The sequence below is a fragment of the Diadema setosum genome, chromosome 6, assembly GCF_964275005.1.
Source record: "Diadema setosum chromosome 6, eeDiaSeto1, whole genome shotgun sequence".
In the NCBI taxonomy this organism is placed as follows: Eukaryota; Metazoa; Echinodermata; class Echinoidea; order Diadematoida; family Diadematidae; genus Diadema; species Diadema setosum.
The window spans coordinates 9423120-9444064 of record NC_092690.1 but is presented as its reverse complement, the minus strand read 5'-3'; the positions used below and the strand labels follow the sequence as shown (position 1 = coordinate 9444064).

The 20945-nt window shown below is 40.4% G+C and overlaps 1 protein-coding gene across 3 annotated transcripts in view; it reads left to right on the top strand.

Moving 5' to 3' along the window:
* The window catches only part of LOC140229939 (glycogen synthase kinase-3 beta-like), a 71512-nt gene extending 52329 nt beyond the window's left edge, over positions 1-19183 (top strand). For all 3 annotated transcript variants that reach the window (XM_072310139.1, XM_072310140.1, XM_072310138.1), the window contains exons 2-9: positions 3607-3800; positions 5379-5462; positions 9451-9561; positions 11685-11815; positions 13437-13543; positions 15364-15557; positions 16466-16652; positions 17467-19183. In XM_072310139.1, the coding sequence (XP_072166240.1) occupies positions 3607-3800; positions 5379-5462; positions 9451-9561; positions 11685-11815; positions 13437-13543; positions 15364-15557; positions 16466-16652; positions 17467-17615 (1157 nt within the window). In that variant the 3' untranslated portion in view covers positions 17616-19183. The remainder of the gene's footprint in view (positions 1-3606; positions 3801-5378; positions 5463-9450; positions 9562-11684; positions 11816-13436; positions 13544-15363; positions 15558-16465; positions 16653-17466) is intronic.
* The last annotated feature ends 1762 nt before the right edge of the window (positions 19184-20945 follow it).

Genomic DNA, 20945 nt, shown 5'->3' with positions numbered 1-20945 from the left:
CTTCACACAACTACTGTGATTTGATGTTCGTCTTGGAACCTCAGGTACTGGAATACTCTCTTCAAATAGGCATGATAGCAAGCTGTGTGTATGGACAATATCAGGGGATGGTGCAGAAGGCTTCTGAAAGTGCCCATGTGCTTTTTTCATCGGACAGGCGCTGCTCCCAGCGATCGTGAATGGCGAAGTCGTTGCTCGGGCATTTTGTAAATGGTCTCTTGCAGAATCCATTCACCGGAGCTCGCAGCCCCTCGGTCACAATCGTGAAAAACCATCAGACGGGGTTTAAGTCGGCTGCGAAATGCGTCGCTAATGAATTGCTCGTTTGGTGATTGCAGCTTGTGTACACACACTGCATATTAGAAATACTTGAATCGCTGACAGAGGCAGAAGTAGAAACTTTAAAGCCGGTGCTACTTTTCATAGTTATATGCCCAGCTACATGTAGCCTCTCCTACGCAAATTATGCAAATTGCGATTTGTTTCCATGTTTTCTAAACGTAAATGGGTGGGCTGTTCGTTTTTCCCTGGATGCACCTCCCACAGTAATCTCTGTTCCCATTCCCGCTGAGCCATTCTACGTGTATATGGCATAGAGATAGCATCTTCTCCCATGTGCGTCATACCGGTTGCGTAATGACCGCTCTGGCCATTAGCATGTCATAGCATGCACTCGTTACATAGTCTAGATGGATGGCCCATTGTACGGCCTATTTATAAAATTTAAAAGCTTCCATCCAGGATACTGTGTGCAGAGAGTGTTCTGTGTTTTACAAGCTCTAGTATTCAGATATCCCAGTATCACCTGATGTATTGGACAAACTGATTAGTGACATTTAGCAATTGTGCACTTGGTGTGGATGTACATTTCCTTGGATGTGTACAGTGTGTGATGTATGATTCATGATTCATTTTAGTTTATATTAAATCAGTGTCTAAAACCTAAGAGGACCTTATGGCTGGCATGAAAAAGTAAAGAAAGGAAGGAAATACTTATGACAGAGAAATGAATCTATATTTTCTCTCTGAGAACTTTTTCTCTTTGCTTCAAGCTATTTTTCATTTCTATGTCTGTGTATTACTAGTGTGCATTGTCTGCTGTGTTTTTATTCATTTATTCATTTATCTATTTATCTATTCATGTATTCATTTACCTATAATTAGGTGATCCGAGTATCCTCTCGGATCACCTTCTGTATTTGTACGGATTCTTTGTTCTTCTTTTTCTTCTTCTTTATTTCTCCTCAAAAGTTGTGTTTCGATTAGCTCAGAAAGTGTTCCTCCTATCAATTTCAAAATTATACCATATATGTATCGTGTCGCAAAGTCGACAAATTTTGTAAAATCATAGTGATCAGTCAACTGTGACGTCACTATGACGTCATTATATGAAAACACATTTTCATGCATATCTCATTAATGGAAAGGAATTTTTCAATGAAATTTACGTCACACATATTTCAAGTCAAGCGCATTCTAATCATATTATCAAAATTCACATTTATTATTAAAAAGTGCGCGTACGCGCGCGTTAAAATATTTGTATGCTCAAATCGAGCTCAAATTTTTTTTGCACACGTTTCAGACCATTTGGAGCATTTTTTGAAAAATTGAAAAAATTGGACGGACGCGCACGCACATATGCGCACGCACAGCTCATATGCAATAGAAATTTCCCGTTTTTTTACTTTGATCAGATACCTGAACGGTCAAGGAATATTTCTACCAAGTTTCCAGTCAATCCGACTCAATATGACGTCATACGGGTCCGTCAAAGTTGAAATTCCGCGCGCGCGTCAATGGCGATATACAGTGCAACTATGCCAAAAAACCGCCAATTTTAAATCCGATTTCACTCGTCAGGATGGACGGTGACCCCCCATTTTCTTTACATATTCTGAAAGCTGATGAATTGTACATGTCATTTCATGGGTTGGCGATGCTGAAAAAATGATTAAAAGATATCAAATTTCTTAATAAAGTAAAAAAAGTAAATTTCCAAAATGACGTCATCAAAATTCAAGTTCACTCGAGCGTATTTCACTTATCCTTTGCCGATTTTCACACAAATTTCAGTATGTTGTAGCTTATTAAATGCTCTTTCAATAATATTTAACAGTATTTTGATTGGATGACGGCATCACCTTGTACAAATGGATTGAAAGTAATCTTGTCAAATTTGACCAGTTTACGTGTTATCTCTATGGGAGTGCAGTTTTTTCTGGAAATGAAAATTGACATGACTATCTTTCTCGAGCACTAGCTCACTCATGCTTCGATGAATTTCTCCCAAATTTTAATATGTTGTAGCTGAGACTTTGGGCTATCGTAAGTGTGCCCTTCGTTTTTTCATACGACGTCAGCATCACGTCAAAAAATTTGGTTGAAATTAAAGCTCATCTTCAATGTATTGAGATATTTCTTTCTTTCTGCAACTTTCTTTGCAATAACTCAAGAAAGACAGCCCCTATCACCCCCATATTTTGCACATGTTTAGATCATGTTACGTACATTATTTCATAAAATAACAACTACTTGATCGGACACCATCTTGGGTATGTAAATTAGGGTCAAAGGTCATAAATATTTCATCCTGTATCTTAGTAAATACATGTCCTATCTTTCCCATATTTTGCACACGTAAAGACCATGTTACAAGAATCATTTCACAAAATAACCACTTTTTGCTCAGATGCCATCTTGTCTGTGCAAAGTGGGGTCAAAGGTCATATGTACTTTTTTCTGTACCTTCGTTATGACGTGTTATCTTTATGGGAGGGAATTTTTCTAGATGTGAAAGTTGACATGATTGTCTTTATCGAGCACTAGCTCACTTACCCTTCGGTGAATTTCTCCCAGATTTTAATATGTTGTAGCTGAGACTTTGCGCTATCGTCAGTGTGCCCTTTGTCTTCAAATGGTGTCGGGATCACGTCCAAAAACGTGGTTGAAATTAAAGCTTATCTTCGATGTATTTTCATATTTCTTTCTTTTTCCAACTTTCTTTGCATTAACTCAAGAAAAACAGCCCCTATGACCCCCATATTTTTGCATATATTTAGTTCATGTCACGTACATTATTTCATAAAATAACTACTTGATCAGACACCATCTTGTGTATGTAAATTAGGGTCAAAGGTCATAAATGTTTCATCCTGTATCTGGGTAAATACATGTCTTATCTTTCCCATATTTTGCACACGCAAAGACCATGTTACAAGAATCATTTCACAAAATAACTACTTTTTGCTCAGATGCCATCTTGGGGTGCAAAGTGGGGTCAAAGGTCAAATATACTTCATTCTGTATCTTCGATAGTGTATACGGAATTCGGTACCCAAGATGGCAGGTCTGACTCCCTTTTCTAAATGAGAATCCAAACATCACACGGCCAATGTCTCTAAACACAGTTGAAACCTATATGGTCATGCCTATTGCGATCAGGACTCGAATCATTGATTAAAAAAAAAAAAAAATCGGATCACCTAATTTGTCAGTTTTGACAAATTCCGAGTCTAGTCTCTGTATCTGTTTATAAGTATTTTTATTTCAAACAGACTGCATTCCTCACATTTTCCACTCTTCCTTGATTCTCGTCCGCTGCAGGGGACAAAGATAGCAGTAAAATCACATCGGTCACGGCGACGGAGGGACCCCCGCCCGACAACTCAAAAGAAATCTCCTACACAGACACGAGGGTTATAGGCAATGGCTCCTTTGGGGTCGTCTACCAGGCGCGGATGGTGGACACGGGCGACTTGGTGGCAATCAAGAAAGTATTACAAGACAAGCGGTTCAAGGTGAGTCGCGCCCATCATGCTCCGGATTCACTTCGTAATTTTGTGCACCATCTTCAGTCAGTGCAGCTAGACGTAGGTGATATAGAAACTGTCACGTCAATCTTCAGTGTGTCTCTAGGGCTTTCCTTGTAACAGTGCTGTGGTCCTGGACTCGGCAAACCACAGTCCTTATTAGACACAATGCTGAGCAGTCTGATGACAGAGCACTCAACGCATCTTAATGCGCTTTTGTCTCCCAGTAACATACTTTTATCTCATTGTAAAAATGCTTCAACTGGAAGTTCTGGACACTGTATATTTTGCAAGCATGATTTTGGACTCATATGATAGTTAATTTCATCACTTAGCATAAGACAAATTGGCCAGTCTAAAGCATATTGAAAGTACATGTATGTGAGATGTTAGACCAAATTTATTTGGTTTTATGTAGTGCAAACATTGAATTCACACTGTTTAGGGTGATCTCAAGATGTTTGGTTTTATTGTTGTTCAAACAGAAAAAAAAAAAATATCATGTACAGCCATTGATTTATTAAGGATATCTTTTAGGTATTTGGTGCACTCGGAACTCCTGACCAACCCCTTTAAGTGAACTCTGTGAGGTCGATGGGGGTTGGGGGGCAGGTTGTGTGGTTTTGACAGTGAAGGCACAACGTCATTGATAGCCAAATAATGAGTCATTTCATAGGCCCAGACTCTCCTCAGATTCCCAGGTGGGTAGGGTATGTTTAAAGGGAACATCCGTCTATGGCAGGCCTGGTACAGTACTCATATCCAAAGTATTCATCCATGGGGACCCATTTAAAGGCACAAATCAGCATTAGAACAGCTCGTAGTAAGTCCATACAGTGTACATGCTTGTGTGACTTTAGCATTGAATTTCATTTCAAAATAAGAGATGATATGTTCTGATTTCAGTGAATGCTATGTTATGATGTATATTCTTCAAACCAAAAAGTTTCAGCAATCCCTTTTCTGTTTGATTTTAGAGAGATATTTCCATGGGTGCATTTATCAACTCACTTCAGGCACAGGATTAAAGTTTCCAAACAACTTGCAGGGAGTTTTGGTTAGTTGATAAATGCAAAGCTGTTTTGATGATGGGGTTAGAAACGCATTTCTGAAATGCAAAAAAAATAAAAGTGTGATCACAAATTCGTTTGAGCCAGAAACTTGTTTCTGTAGTTTGAAGTTGTTAAACGCAAAGTCATTTTGAAATGCGCGTATAGCTCACACCTGCCCATGCCAACCAGTGCCAACTACTGAGAAGTACACATCTCCTCTGCTCCTCAGGTCTAACTGCACAGTAGAGCTGCGCATTGACAAGGCCTCCCTATCAACTCACAACAGAGTTGATAAATACAAAAACTCAAGAAGCGTGATTCAAAAGGTGTTTGCAAATGTGTTTTGAGAGTGGGTATTGAAATAGTTTCAAACATAGGAAAGTTGATAAATGCAGTTCTCGTTGTGCCCTTGTATATAACAATGAAACAGTATCATGTCTTTGATCTTCTGGAAGTGATATTGTCATGCATCTGCATAATGTGTATCTTCTTGTCTCTTCTTCCTCTTACACAGAATCGAGAGTTACAGATAATGCGAAGACTAGACCACCACAATATAGTGAAGCTCAAGTACTTCTTTTACTCTAGCGGTGAAAAGGTAAGCATCTTGCAATCTGTGCCTTCTGGGCCCCGTTTTATCAAAAGATAAATTTAACGTTAAGTCAAAATAATCTATGATTAACCTCTCAAATCAACTCTGAGTCCACTTAATCTATGATTAACCTCCAAATCCACTTGAAGTCCGTCTTATCAAGACACCCAGAGTTGACATCAACTCCAACTTCCTAAAAAAGCAACACATAAGTTTTCTCAACCGCTCCAAATCTATGATTAACTTAACAGGTGATAAATATCAACTTTAAGTAGAAACAGTCTAGGTAGACTCAATTGTAAGGCAATTTACAGAAGAAAGATGACTGTCACACCTTCCTAGTCTAGCTGGGGTCTTGTCACAAATGCTTGTCTGTTAAATGCTAACCTTTCTCTAACATTTTGTTGCGTTTCTTTCATGTAATTATGGTCTTTTCCTTGCATGAAATTCACGATCGGCACGCATTGCTTGTAAACGCGACTGCTGCACGCAAACACCCTCGACAGCAGTCGCAATCCCAGCCTGCGCGCCCGGTGCCTCGGCACGCCGTCCGCCCGCCAATCAAGCTATCGCCAGCAAGCAAGTAACCGAGTACAGCACTGGAACTGGAACCGCGTCTGTGTGTAATGCCTATCTTGCCAAAGTAAAGAACCCATATGCGAGGAAACCAGTGATTTCTGACGTGCGTAGGCCTACGTAGAGCTAGTTCGGCAATAGATACTAATTAAGAGTTTAGTAGGCATATACAGAAAATAAAGAGTTTAATTCTATATAGCACCGAGTACGACAGTAACTTGAGATCCAGCTTAACGTTAGGCCCAACTGGTTAACGTTCAGCGAGTCGTTTGTACTTACCGTAACACGTAGTGGCGTACTGCTGATTAGAGCGTCTAAGTCATTCTAGAATTTCGACCGGAAACCAGCCTCGTCCCGTGTTTTTAGTTTTGACTAAATCAATAATTAAGTCATTGTGATGAGCTATAACTATAATCGACTATTAAGTCTCTTCGTAAAACGGAAACTTGCAGTTGATTTAAAGTTATAGCAGACTTCAAGTTGGATAAAGTTAGCGTTGATATCGCAATCAACGCTAACTTTATCTTGATAAAACAGGGCCCTGGTGTCCCAGTTTACCCAAGCAGACTCTAGTAGAGTCACCTAATGCCCACACATGTTGTGGATGTTCTATTTCAAATTTACTTTTGTCGATAGATATGAAGCCAAGTCCTTCTAAAGGTAGTTTTGTTTGCTTGTGAGGCTTCAGTCATTACTGAATGATGGCAAGAAAATGGCTGAAATATGCTTTGTCCCTTCTGAGGTGAAATGCTGCTGTAGCTCATTGAATAGCAAAGATTGAGAGTGACAAAGCTTGTGAGAACAATCCTTTTTACATTGTTTGTTCCATGAATTGGGGTATCTTAGGGTCATACTCATTTGTGATATGAAGGGAATTATGCTCAGAGGGTTCAACGCTTGGACCCGAGCCACAACGCTCACTGCCAGTTAAGTCCCAGTGAGCAATATCGCACCCAGTTAACAATATTGACGGCATCAGTAATGAACAAGAATGCTTGCCAACTTCATAATTTTCATCTCTATACTTTGTACAATGCACTACTTCCAAATGGAGGTGGGGGGGGGGGGGGCTTTATAGTTGGCTCTCGATGGCACACCTGTCCAAAAAGGGATCACATCATTACATCCCGTAATGAGGCTGGCTAGTCACATGCCTGCATACACTGCTTACGCATTCGCCAAGGCCAGTCAGTAGTCTTGTCTCAAGCCTTCAGGTGGCTTTTACGATATCATGGGTAGTATCTGTTGATGCAAAAGTGAACACAGCAGTTTTCTCAGTCATAACCATCTAGATTGATGGGAGATTTGTTTGTTTTGTTTTGTTTTGCATGTTTTATTTTGTTTTGTTTTTGTTTGTTTGTCTTTTTTTGTTTTTTTTTTACTGAGGGATCATAAAAGGGCATTGTGGGGAATATTCCTTCCGTGTGTGTGTGTTGAAAAGTACACATTCCAAACTAGGCATCTCCAAAATTTGTTTACAGAGCTCTTGCAGCTGTGCAGCTTGTACTTGGAAGTATAACAGTGGAATTGCGTGTTTTCACCTTCAGTTTTTCCCTGTGAATTTGGCAATAAAACACTGCACAAAGCAAATGTCAATTGACTGAATTATATCAAACAGTCAGTCCGCAGCGCGAGCGAAAACGCACGTATTTATTCAAGTCGTATGCACGGCTGAGCGGTGCTTGCATACGTAATGAGCAGATACATGGTCACGAATAAATCCGTGTAGAACGAGTATTTCTCGTCAGTTTTCGACACTTTTAGTATCGACTGAAAGAGAAAACATAAGCAAATATGCTCATGATCAAAATAAACGGAAAAGAAGAATATAGAATATCAAAATCCCTCTCGAAGTTCGGTATTGTATTCAAAAATATTCCTTCACGTTTGACACCAAAAAACTAACCTGAAATCTTTCATGCCCCTCGTAAATATGGTAAAGACTATGTCCGCTAAAGTATATAGTATCACAATAAGGGCACGTTTTCCCATCTTCATTTCAATACGGGTCAGGAACTAGCAAAATTCAGAGACATGTCTAGCGTCGAGTTTAAAAAGGTTATCCTCGCATTCGCACCGGAATTCCGGGTCTGTGATTGGTCGAAATCTGTCGCAAGACGCGGCGTGTCGCATTGCGTAGTATCCATTGGCTGCTGACTCAATGCTGTGAGTTTTAAATGTTAGGTTCCAGATTGTGATCGAATTTTCACTCTCTATACAAAACTTGAACTTTACACAGGAACCAATGATGTGTATGTGACTGTGCACTTACAATGACCCTGAACAATGGACCTGGCTGCCACCTGTCCCGAGCTCTGCTGCAAGGCACATGAATGCTTAATCAATTATTCATGTGGATTGCCCCGAGCACTGCTAGTCTGAATTCTTGACACATGGTTAAATGCATGCACATGAAAGAAGTAAGCACATGTTTCCATGTGCTTGCACACACCACATTTCAGAATGAACAAAGACTAGCTGCGATGGTGGAATTCCTCATGAAACATTCCAATCCTGGCCATTGTCCACGACCATTGTCTGGGTATCAACAACACATTCCACGCGTGTTCATTCACTACCCCACTTCCAGTAAGAAAGCATAATTTGCTTTGTTTTCAACAGGAAAATTCACAACCTTAAAAATGGTGCCCCTCTTCGTTTTTTAATTGATCATACTCGCTCAAGTTTCACGATTGTGAAATCGAAGAAATTACCGAGATCTACTTTCAATACCAGTCAGGAACTAGCAAAACATCAAACTATGATCTAAAAGCTTCTTGAACATTGGCAAAATAATCGTTTACTTTGATGCTAAAATGGACTACTATATTGACATCAAAAATAGGAAAATTAGGTATCAAATTAATGAGCATAATCAGCTCTATAACTTAACTAACCATCCTGGGTCAAACAATGCACTGCGAAAGCTATGGAAGCTGTTGTTGCGACCTCTGCAAAAACTCTCGCAAAGTATCACGAAATCTCGTCAGTCTCAAGGGCACAAACTGCGTAAACGTGATTCTGAATAAAATTGTCCTTCGTGCCTCATTATCGCACACGCTGCGGACTGACTGCAAACTGTTGAGTTCATGTTCTTTTGCTGTCATCAAAAAATATCATATAAAAAAAATATAAAAGTATAAGATTGGTAAGATTGTGCCCAGGTTTATTGTGAGAATAAAAATGGATTTATATATACATTTGTTGATAAAAATATACTGATGTCCGAGTAGTCTCTAGGATTACCACAAGGTGCATCTAAATGTGGCTTCCTCTGTTACAGAATTGGATGGTAGGAATCTTTGGAAGTGGTTTTGGGGTCGTGGATCGCGTGTTGTGGGGATTAGCAGAGTTTATTCACGATTATCTCTCTCTTCATTGTGGTTTTCCTCCCTCTGTTTTCTCCCCCCACATACAGAAGGAAGAAGTGTTTCTAAATCTGGTATTAGAGTTCGTGCCAGAAACAGTGTACAGAGTGGCAAGACACTACAGCAAGGCCAAGCAGACAATAGCTAATTTGTATGTCAAGGTGAGTTGCCCCGTGCTGGGAAAAAGTCATCGTTTCCATGGTGACAGGGGATGATGTTGGTGAGGATGATTAGCATGATAGTGGTGGCGGTGGTGACAGTAGTGATGAATGTGATGACACGTTTGTGACAGCATGGTTCATGGTAAAGATGGTGATGATCCCACCTGTGATGATGATACTGATGTTGATGATGATGATGATGATGATTTTGATGGTGATGATGGTGATGGTGATGATACTGATGATGATGACAATGGTGATGATACTGACAGGGATGATAATAGTGGTGATGATCCCACCTGTGATGATGATACTGATGATGATGATGATGATGATGATGGTGATGATGGTGATGATAATGACAGGGATGATGATAGTAGTGATGATAATGTTGATGATGTTGAAGATGATAATAATGATAATGGCGATGATGATAGTGCTGACCAGATAGTGGCTATGATAGAGGTGATGATGATATAAATGTAGATCAAATGATGATTACATTCATAATGACAGTCTTAGTATAATTGTTGATGTTTGATGATGAGAATGAGGATGATCACAGGGATCATAATGATAATTGTCATGGCAACAGTCCCACGAGTTTTGATGACCTTAATGATTCAAGAGCAGGACCTGATGTAGGGGGTAGCAGTGATGATGTTGTCATGGTAACAGAAGATGTACTGCAACAAAACACTCAGGGGAGAGTACAGAAGTGGTGTTAAGCTCGATATCTGCAGGCCTATCTGGTGAATGATTTACATCAGTTCATCCATGTAATAAATCTTGCCTGTTAACATCTGATCACACTGTTCTCTGCTCACGTAAACAGTGCAAGTACAGCATAAACACAACTGGTCTTTCCTGCATTAAATCACATTTTGTTTACAAAAAGTAAAATATGACTTGAAGGTGCAAAAGTTGTTGAATACATTGCAAGGATTATTTTTGTTCTATTTTCTTTCTTCTTTTTTTTTGAAAAGTTGACAGTCATCTACACGTTGCAAACCAAGAGTCTTCGGATTGCAGTCAGATGTGATGTATAAGATAGGAATTCTTATGAGTTAACAGATTTTATCAACAGCAGTACAAAACAAAACAAAAAATAAATTTAAAAATCTGCACCAGATGTTATTACCATACCTCAGAGAAAGGGTCTTGGAATTAATCTGACATCATTTTCACATGGTTTTATACAGAAGAGGCACGCCTCTAAGGGATCCTTTAAGTCCACAATGTCAATTTAGGTTTCACTGAGCTACATATTTTTCCATGCATGCTCTCATCTGGCCCACAATATGAAAAAACAAAACAAAACACAAAAACAAGTATGCATTCCACGGCCACCTGTAATGGCCAACAGATGTTCAAACAGTTGATCAACGTTTGACAACAGCAAGGTCATCGGAGGTCACCCACCTGATGCATGATGGGACATTCTTGAACTGTTTTCTTTGCTTTCATGTTCTCTCACTCTCTCTTTATCTTTCATCTTTCACCCCCTTTTCCCCAAAAGGTTCAGTCTTAAAGGGACATTCCAGACGATTTTTATAATTTCACATCATGTAGTACATAAATCAACAACTCCATGTATAGATTTGTGGAATTTATTGTGGTTCTTGAGCAGAGAAACAATACTTTGAAAAACCTTTAATAAATTACACTGAACAAGGATGATGACATAGGAGGTTCACATATTTCAGAAATGTAGCAGTGTGATTCCATTGCAATACCGCTTGCTTGTGAGTTCACCTGTGTATAATCTATGCATGCCTTTTTCTTTTGTTTTGCTTCCTTGAGCCCCAACTCATGCATTCTTATGGTGACTCTGCCATGTCATCATCCTTGTTCATTGCAATTTGTTCTAAATTTTGAAAATATTCTTATTCTTCACCCCAATTATCACAAATTCTGAAACTCTGTCCTTAGTATAACTAATTTATAGTTGTTCAAATGTAAAAATCTGAAAATCATCCGGAGGTCTCCTTTAATTCCTTCTGTTTGATTGGTGGTGGTATCCGATGTAAAAAGATATGCCAATACAGTGATGAATGTTGAAGCCTCATTTTCAATTATCTTTAATATCTTTGTTTTGTTTTTGTTTTTTGCTCCTTTTGCAGTTGTACATGTACCAATTATTCCGGAGTCTAGCATACATCCACTCTATGGGCATCTGTCACAGGGACATCAAGCCCCAGAACCTTCTCCTCAACCCGGAAACGGCTGTCCTCAAGCTCTGCGACTTTGGCAGGTGGGTTACCTAGACCTGTACAATTAGGGCTGGGACCACGTAGTGTCGGGTGGGGCCGGGCGGGGCCGGGCGGGGCATTTGGGGCCAGCTTTGAGACCGGAGATTACCTGTTCCGGTAGCTTTTGAGATTAGAGCTGCTGAGATGCATTGGTTTTAGGTGTCCAACACGTGATTTAGAGGTTACAGGTTTTAATCTTTTGAATGCCATGGCAACTGTAAAAAGTATGGGGGAGTGGGTGTTGGTTTGTTGCTTTTTCTTTCCTTCTTTCTTCTTGGAGATGGGTATTATAATGAGACATATGTACTCAATCAAAAAATCAGGAAAAGTTGTTCATGAGTTTACACAATTGCAGTAATGATAGTGTGAATAATACAAGGCAATGTCATGACATTGTGTGGGTCCTGCCTGAGAACGGCCACTGTGGGTCATGTGACCACAGCATGACTCCGACGGTGCGGGTTTCATTCAGACCTCCCTCCATGCCCCAGATGCCAGGCGAACGCTGGAGAGGGTCATTTCGGAGCACTTTGTAGATTCATGGGCTGCAAGGATCGACTGAAGAAATCTTGTCAAGAAGGGGGGGAGTGGTCGGTTAGGGGTACATGACTCGCAGTGAAACTAAATTGATTGCAGTTTGATTGTTTCATTGACAATGATTTTAGCATCATGTCGGTCTTGTACACCTCTCTCTCCACCGTTGTCTATTTGCAGAAATTTAGTAGATCATTGCACTCCCTCCCCCCCCCCCCATACTTTGATTGCTGTGTAATAGACAATGCTCCAATCAATGCATGCATTTTTGATTCACAGGATAATTTTGTAACTTCGCCATTCAGACCCAAGGTCATTGATTTTCACCTCGTGCCAATCCTTTGAAAAATATGGATGCTAAAATAGCAGGGCAGGAATGGACAAGAGATTGTTTTCGTGTTGAGTACTTTGACAAGTGTAAGGAACAACACAGCTGTTACAATCAGCAATTGCCAGAATACCAGAGGATCCCCTTATTATGTGAAAAGGTATCACAGTATTATCAAGTTAACTTTGTCATGACTTGGAGATTTTTTATTAAATCTGTTTCTGCTATTTTGACAAAAGTAAATAAATTACGCACATCCATCAAGAATTTCTAATTGTAATATTGTAACTTTGATATCCAATGTGCCAAGAATTTCCATTGTGGACAATATAGTAAATCAAATCAATTGAATCGATTAATCATCTGCTTGTCTGAAATGACCTAAGAAAAAAAATAAAGAGGATCTAGAAATCTATTTATGTGATGATGAAATATGGTCAACAGTGAAAACAGAGTTACCACATGCACAGAGCTGCCACGTCTTCTTTATTCTACAGGTGGTTTTCTGAAAACTTTATTATCTCTTCATTTCTGTCAAACACTTAATTATCTCTTCATTTCTGTCAAGAATTTCCCTGATATGGGAATTTATTTTTGCCTACTGAGATTCATGTAACAGTGAGAAGTATTAAAATACTTGCAGCCCTGCATTCTTAAGACTTGAGGGCTTGGTCCCAGATGTCCTTGTTTATTCATTTGTTTGTATATTTTTCCACCATCTAACCGTGATTTCACCTCATTTCTCTACCTCTCATCTGCAGTGCAAAGGTGCTAGTGAGAGGCGAGCCCAACGTCTCGTATATCTGTTCACGGTACTACAGGGCACCAGAACTCATATTTGGCGCTACGGACTACACATGTGATATAGGTATGAATTAAGGAAACTGTTTCCTGTTGTAATTACTGTAAAAGTGGATATTTTCGCGTCACTAATTTTTTGCGCTTGGCCGGGCAAGAAGAGTTTCACAAGTTTTTAATTCCACGGAATCATGACATCAACTAGAGGAACATACGGCAAGCAAAAATTTTTGCGTGCTTTTATTTTCGCAGTAGTTTCTGGTTGCACGAAATGTGCGAAAATTTCAACACCTCGAAAATTTCCACTTTTACAGTAGTTTATGGTGCATAGCAGACGTGCAATTGCTGTGAAATCTGAAGTAATTTCTTTTTTCTGATACAATGATGGCACAGATATGAATAATTTGTGTGTGTGTGTGTTGCCAGCAAAGAGGAAAGCCTAGGTATTAAAGGACAAGTTCACCTTCATAGACATGTGGGTTTAGTGAATACAGCAATATTAGTAAAACACATCGGTGAGAGTTGGAGGAAAATCAGACAATCCGTTCAGAAGTTGTGAATTTTTGAAGTTTCTACTCAGTCACGACTGGATGAGAAGACTACTATGGCTTGTGATGTCACATGAGTACAACACTATAAAGAAAGAATGAAGAAAATTCAACATATTTCCATTTTTCTCGCATAACGAAAGAACACTCAACTTCTCTCTTTCAGAAGGCAGGGGGAATTATATACCCTTAATATACGTCAGTAACAAGTCGAAGAAATGTGCACTTTATTCAGAAAGTAAAGTTTTGTGAACTTCTCTTTTTATTTTCCTTATATCGTTGTACGCATGTGACATCATACACAGTAGTAGTCTTCTCATCCAGCAGTGACTGCGCAGATACTTAAAAAATTCATAACTTTTGAACGGATTGTCCAATTTTCCTCAAACTTTCACCGATGTGTTCTACTAATATTGCTGCATTCTCTCAATCCTTATGTGTATGAAGGTGGACTTGTCCTTTAAAACATTGTCATATGATGGATGTGTATACTTTGTTCCTGTTTTATTTTTCTTTCTTCTTCAAATGTCAGGAGACTGCACTAGAAGAACACAAAAGTAATCTTAAAGGGAAGGTAAACCCAAAGAGCAATGTGGATTGAGTGAAAGCAGCAAGATTAGTAGAACACATCAGTGAAAGTTTGAGGAAAATCGGGCAATCGATGCAAAAGTTATGAATTTTTAAAGTTTTAGTGTTGGAACCGCTGGATAAGGAGACTACTAGAGGATATGACGTATGAGTGGACAACAATACAAAGAAAATATAAAGGAAATTCAACAAAAATTCACTTTTCTAGAATTATGAAAGAGCAGTGGACCAACCGCTTTCAGAAAACAGGGGGAATAATTGCTACCCTTAACATATGTAAATATCAAGTTGATGGAATTTGTAATTTTCATGAAAAATTGGATTTTTGTAGTATTTTCTTTATATTTTCTTGGTATTGTTGTCCACTCATATGTCATAACCTCTAGTAGTCTCCTCATCCAGCGGTTCCAACACCAAAACTTTAAAAATTCATAACTTTTGCATCGATTGTCCGATTTTCTTCAAACTTTCACTGATGTGTTCTACTAATGTTGTTGCTTTCACTCAATCCACATTGTTCTTGGGGTTTATCTTCCCTTTAAATAATGAAAGTGATCAGATGACGTACTGAAGCAGTTAGCAAATCTTAATGTTTTCTTAAATTTATGAACATCAGTCTACCTCCAAAATTCACTAAAAATGAAAACTGAAACGAACGTGTAAAGTATAGAAATGGACAGAGCATTGTTGTGTAACATCCAAAGGATTTTCACCATGATAAGTGTAACCTTTCTCCCCATCTTTCCCCAACCAGATGTGTGGTCAGCCGGTTGCGTCCTGGCGGAGCTGTTACTAGGGCAACCCATCTTCCCGGGCGACAGCGGGGTCGACCAGCTGGTGGAGATCATCAAGGTGCTGGGCACCCCGAGCCGGGACCAGATCCGAGAGATGAACCCCAACTACACCGAGTTCAAGTTCCCCCAGATCAAGCCGCACCCCTGGAACAAGGTCAGAAATCCGTCCCCCTTCCGTCCATCAAACTTGTGATTGGGACCCTGTTACTCACATGCTCAGTAGTCAAAATTTGTATTCATTTACATGTCTGTGTAATAGAGGTTTTGCCTAGCGACCTTGCGAGCTTTACCTCGAGGATTGCCTGGCCCATCTTTAAATAAGGCATGCAAACTGAATTCTTAGCTTTGAAATGTATCGAGTAGAAAAGAAAGATGGAAAGAAGTTCTAGGTGCGTGGAGGGAGGGGGGATGCATAAATTAGAATACATCAGTCAATCAACTCACATAAGGGGCCTGTGTCGTGTACAAATCACCATCTCTACCCACACAGGTGACGCTATAAAGGTGTCCAGTTCGAGAGAAATGAGCGAGTAAGATTTCAATTAAATTGAGAATAGCATTTTTAGGTAGAGGATGCTTCACCCCTTCTGTGCCAGGGACTTAAGACAGTGTGTACAAGGCTATAGGGTTTACTGAGCCAATCAACACTCAAAGGCACACAAAGAACCAAAGACAGAAAACACCAAAATAAAAAGTGTACTAGGTAATCCTTTTTTGTGGATGTCATTCTTTTGGAAGACTATGATATAGCTTGACCCCTGTGTTAAGATGCTGCATATATTCCTTGGTCCCACATACTCAAATTTGATGTGTGATTTGCAAGAAGCAAAAGTGTCCACCTTTGGCAGGAAATCAGGATATTGCTCAGTGGCATTTATTTATTACAGGACTGTACAACTGCTGCTTAGGATTTTTGCTTTTTGTTTGTTCGTTTTATGTTTGTGATGCTATTTTAGGGGCTCAAGTAAGGAACTCTGACCTGTTTTCTCGAACTTTAAACTTTAACCTTAACCTTAAGCTGTGATATTTGACCTCAACCATTTCCCTTTGACCCGTCTGTAGGTGTTCCGGCCACGCACCCCACCCGAGGCCATACAGCTGTGCAGCCGACTGCTGGAGTACACCCCAGTCTCTCGCATCAAGCCCCTGGAAGCCTGCGCCCACAGCTTCTTTAACGAGCTCCGCGAACCGGGCATCAAGCTCCCCAACGGGCGCGAGTTGCCCCCTCTCTTCAACTTCACTCCCAGTGGTAAGCAGTTTGCGGGGTCTCTCTCAATTTGTATGTTATTGTTGTTTTCTTCATTCACCGATTGCCCTTTCAAAGCAAAGTAAAACAAAAGTAATACAGTGAAGTCATTATTTCTGCAAGAGCATTGTGATTCTGTGGTTTGTGTGCATCTAGGTGTCAACCATTTTTTTTTTTTTGGGGGGGGGGGGGAGATGTCGTCAAGGGAGACAATTTTTTAACAGTCATTTGTGCAGTATATGAGATGAAACTGTCCCACTGGGGCATACTGCAATCAGCAGGTAGGACATTATTCCACATGGAACAAGTTTTGCAAGCATGCATCATGAACAAGAAGCACACTCATCTAGCAGTGTCTTCAAACTTTTGAAGTGAAAGAGCATCACAGATACAGTGGCTTTAAGTCTACTGTTCACAGTACGCAGAGTCATTCTGTTGTTTAGGAGGAGAAAGTTAAAGATCAATGTGTCCAGTTTAGTTTCGAATACCATTTTGGGTGTGGCTTGAATTGAACTGTGTAGATTTTTCCTCCTAGAGATATCTACATGCTGACAACTTTGCTCTTTTTCCTCTAGTGTTTCATCATCATAAAGCATTAGTTTATCAAACCTGAGAGTGCATCTGCACTTGATGGAATGCTTGTGTTGTTGAATGTACCAGGGCCCATAGCTCACTCCTGCAAAGCACTATTGTTCTAACCTAAAGGTCAATGGTGGACTGACGCTCTTGTCCTATTAATTTGTCCTACTTTCTTAGTCTAAATAAGGATTTCCATAATCTATAACATTTTTTTGTGTGTCTCTGTTTATGTGTACAGAACTTGCTGTCAAGCCGGCCTTGAGGTCTGTGTTGATCCCGTCGCACATAAGTCAGAATTCATCCAGCTCCACCGCCCCACACGACGCCTCGGAACCCTCCACCAGCGCCACGGCATCGTCGGCGTCTGGTGGTGCTGGGGGCAAGTGACGCACGGTGGCCGCCACCAAACGCTCCCATCTCCACACCGTCGACCACCTACAACACCACCACCACCACCACCAGCACCGGGGGACTGGAACGAGAGAGCGCGATGCAGGGCAGGGCACAGCAAAGCACGTAACAAGATGACACGCGATGGCAGCAGACCTCAACCTTTGACCTCCCCCCGCCCGCCGCCGCAGCTGTCAACGTACTTTGTGGTGTCGAGGCATCTTCACAAACAGGCAGAGAGTGAGATCGACGAGACGCATGTTGTCGTGACGTTTAGCGCGAAGGATGCCTCATCAGATGACAGTGCGTCGTGATGTCATCATGCTGTCGATATCCGCAGACGAACAAAAAACTCTCAAAACGGGGAGATTGAGAGCATGATGGTTGAATTGCTGATGAGGAACGAATCAACCAGGCAGTCAGAATTATATTGCTTTGTGGTGCCGTGTTGTTCCCAGGAGCTGTTTTCTGACATCAATCTTCACGACCTGACGGCGGCAAGGCTCAGTCATTCGTCACAGCGATCACGCAACGGTTCCCAACTCCAGAGTGGCTATCAGCTGGAGCCGAAGTGAAACGTCCAAACGTCATGCAGGGAGCGTCGTAGCAGTACAGCCATTTCACCTCAAGAGTGTAGCCATTTTGGGGTCGCTGTGGGCTTTGTTTGTACTCCTGTTATTCTCCCCCTTTCCCTTTTTTTTTTCTTTTTTTGTGTGTGTGTGCATGTCAACTGGCCTACGGAGAACCTCTGCAAGATATTCCACGAGTTTTGTCGACCGCCAAAAAATGACTCCGAAGAGAACGGTGTTTCAACGAGCGTGAAATGTTTTGCTGCGGTACAATGGCATCGTGCTCTTCACCAGGGTTTTACATCTTTATGGGAACTGGGTGGGGGGTGGGGGTTGAATCTTCAAAATCCCGACGTGTTTGTGGGCTTCCATCCGCGACGACTTATAGTCTCCTCCCCCTCGGCATTATATATTCCTCCTATATTCTTCAGTCTCAACGATGGAAGCCGCTGACGCCAGATTTTTCGCTTTGTGTTTTTTTCAAACCAAATACCTCTGGACGAAGCAATCAAGTTGGAACCTTTAGTCCCCGGACTTGTCCGCGTTACGCTGCCAAGAGCAACCTCTCTGGAGGTTTAATGTTTGTTTTTCGTTACTACGGACAGTGTCTTGAGGGAAACTTAACGATCGAAATGATATTCAGAACTTGTAGTACTGTACATTCACCCTACATCCCTCATCTTTTTCTTTTCGTTTGTGATTTGTGCCGTAACATGGCCCGGGGGGACACTCCCGCCATGTTAGCAAACTTGTAAATGACGTGTATATGTACAGTGATACGTCCACGGCCAAATAGTGGCCCGTTTATGCAGGAAGAAGAGAGGGAAAACGGTTGAGAATAAGGGTGAACAAGGCACTTCGTTTAGTTACACGAGGTTAGAATTCATATCGTTTTCTGTTATATTTTTGATTTCCTCTTCTGTATGTTGTACCATGATTCAGGAATTAGCCGCTTTATGCATCACTAATTTGTCTGGCTGACTAGTATGTGTCGACTCAAAAATCTCAGTTGCTTTTTTTTTAAGTGGTCACTTTCTGAATATCTCACAGATTCGTGTGAACGATCCAGTTCGTCAGCGCAGTGTTGTGTTGTAGTCGTAGCCTCTGCTTTGATTGCTCAGTCTCAAAGGGCCATGGACGTTCAGGTGGGGGAGGGGGAGAAGAATGTTTGGCAATTTTTAGAGAGAGAAAGCGAGAGAATGTGATAGTGAGAAGCAAGATGGTGTGAGTGATGTTACAGTGCGTACAAAACATTATTATTTCACCAGAGACAACTTGAATGTGACATGCATAATATATGATGTACAGTTTTATAATGTCCCAAAATCCTTCTGATCCCACAAGAGTTGTGTAGACATGAATTATGTGAATGTTTTAAGTTTTGTTTTTTGTTGTCTTTTTTTGTCAAGAGGACGGGGCAGGGGGAGACGATTAGAGGAACTTGTAAAATGTAAGCGCCCTAACATAAAGATTTCCATGGATGAGGAGTTTTAGAGATCTGCTCTAGATAGTTTGGAATGTAGTAGCTTATGCTTTAATTATCCATTGTGTGTTTTTTTTTTTTTTTTTATACTGAAATGTGTAGTCTGTTGTTGTCGGGTGACCATTGCGTATTATGCTGGAGATTTTATTTCAGTTCTTTTTTATATCCCTGAGTTACACACTGATGCGTTCGTTCCTCATGCTTGGCGTTTCAAGTTGTGGTCAATTCCAAAACTTCTGCAATATTGCAAACTGCTGCCCAAACGTTTCCAATCCTTTTGTTAATTTGAATTTTTGTCACATAACGTTCAATAGGTCTAAATCTGGTCAATTTCCTTCTTTTTTTCCTAGATAGCAAACAGAAATTGATAATTCCGAAGGACCCCCCCCCCCCCCACCACCACCACAAAAAAAAAATACAAGATTTTAGATATGAACAGTCCCACAAGATTTTTGTTATGTCTTTAGATATGTGTAGCGAAACCAGAAGTAGCCTGTCACTAACTGTATATGCGATGTTCGTGAACTTGCAGGAGAATGGAATTTTAATCTATGAATATGCTTTTAATGTTACATAATTATTTAAAAATTGATATGCTATAGAATTTGGAATTATTTTTAAACCTGCGGATGTACCGTAAGCGGATGGACGATGTCATGTTTATGTGGGGGAGGAGACAACATGGTGTCCCTCGAGTTTAATAGATTTATGCAGTCAGATGGGTTCCCCCCTTCTGCTGCTTGAAGTCTAATTATGTGGATGCCATATCACGTACATTAGTTGAATTGTTCTCTTTTTTTTATATATAGATATTGAGATATAAGAGAAAGATAGGAGATCAAATTATTTATGAAGAACATGCACGTAGTACAGTCCTACATTACGTTAGATTCCCGTACTTAAATCTGTATATTCAACATACAAGCTTTCATGGGCAGAGCTGTTTCAAATAGTCCTAGTCCTTCAATTTTTTTTTCCTATTTCTTCTTTTATTTATTTATTTTTTTTTTTTCTTGAGAGCGACTAGGTAGGTAGTTACATGGGCTCACACCAAAATCAGTATTCATAAGCCACAATAAACCAAGTGAATCTGTGCATTTTCAAATCTCCCGTCTATTTTGGGGCAACAGGGGTAAGTTTGAATAGATGATTTTGATTCACGGGGAGATATGACTACCTCACACATCACGTCTGTAGTCCACACTCCATGGCAAGCATTGTCTCATACCATCACCCCCCTAGGAGTAAGATACACAAGATGAGGTCTGGACTCAA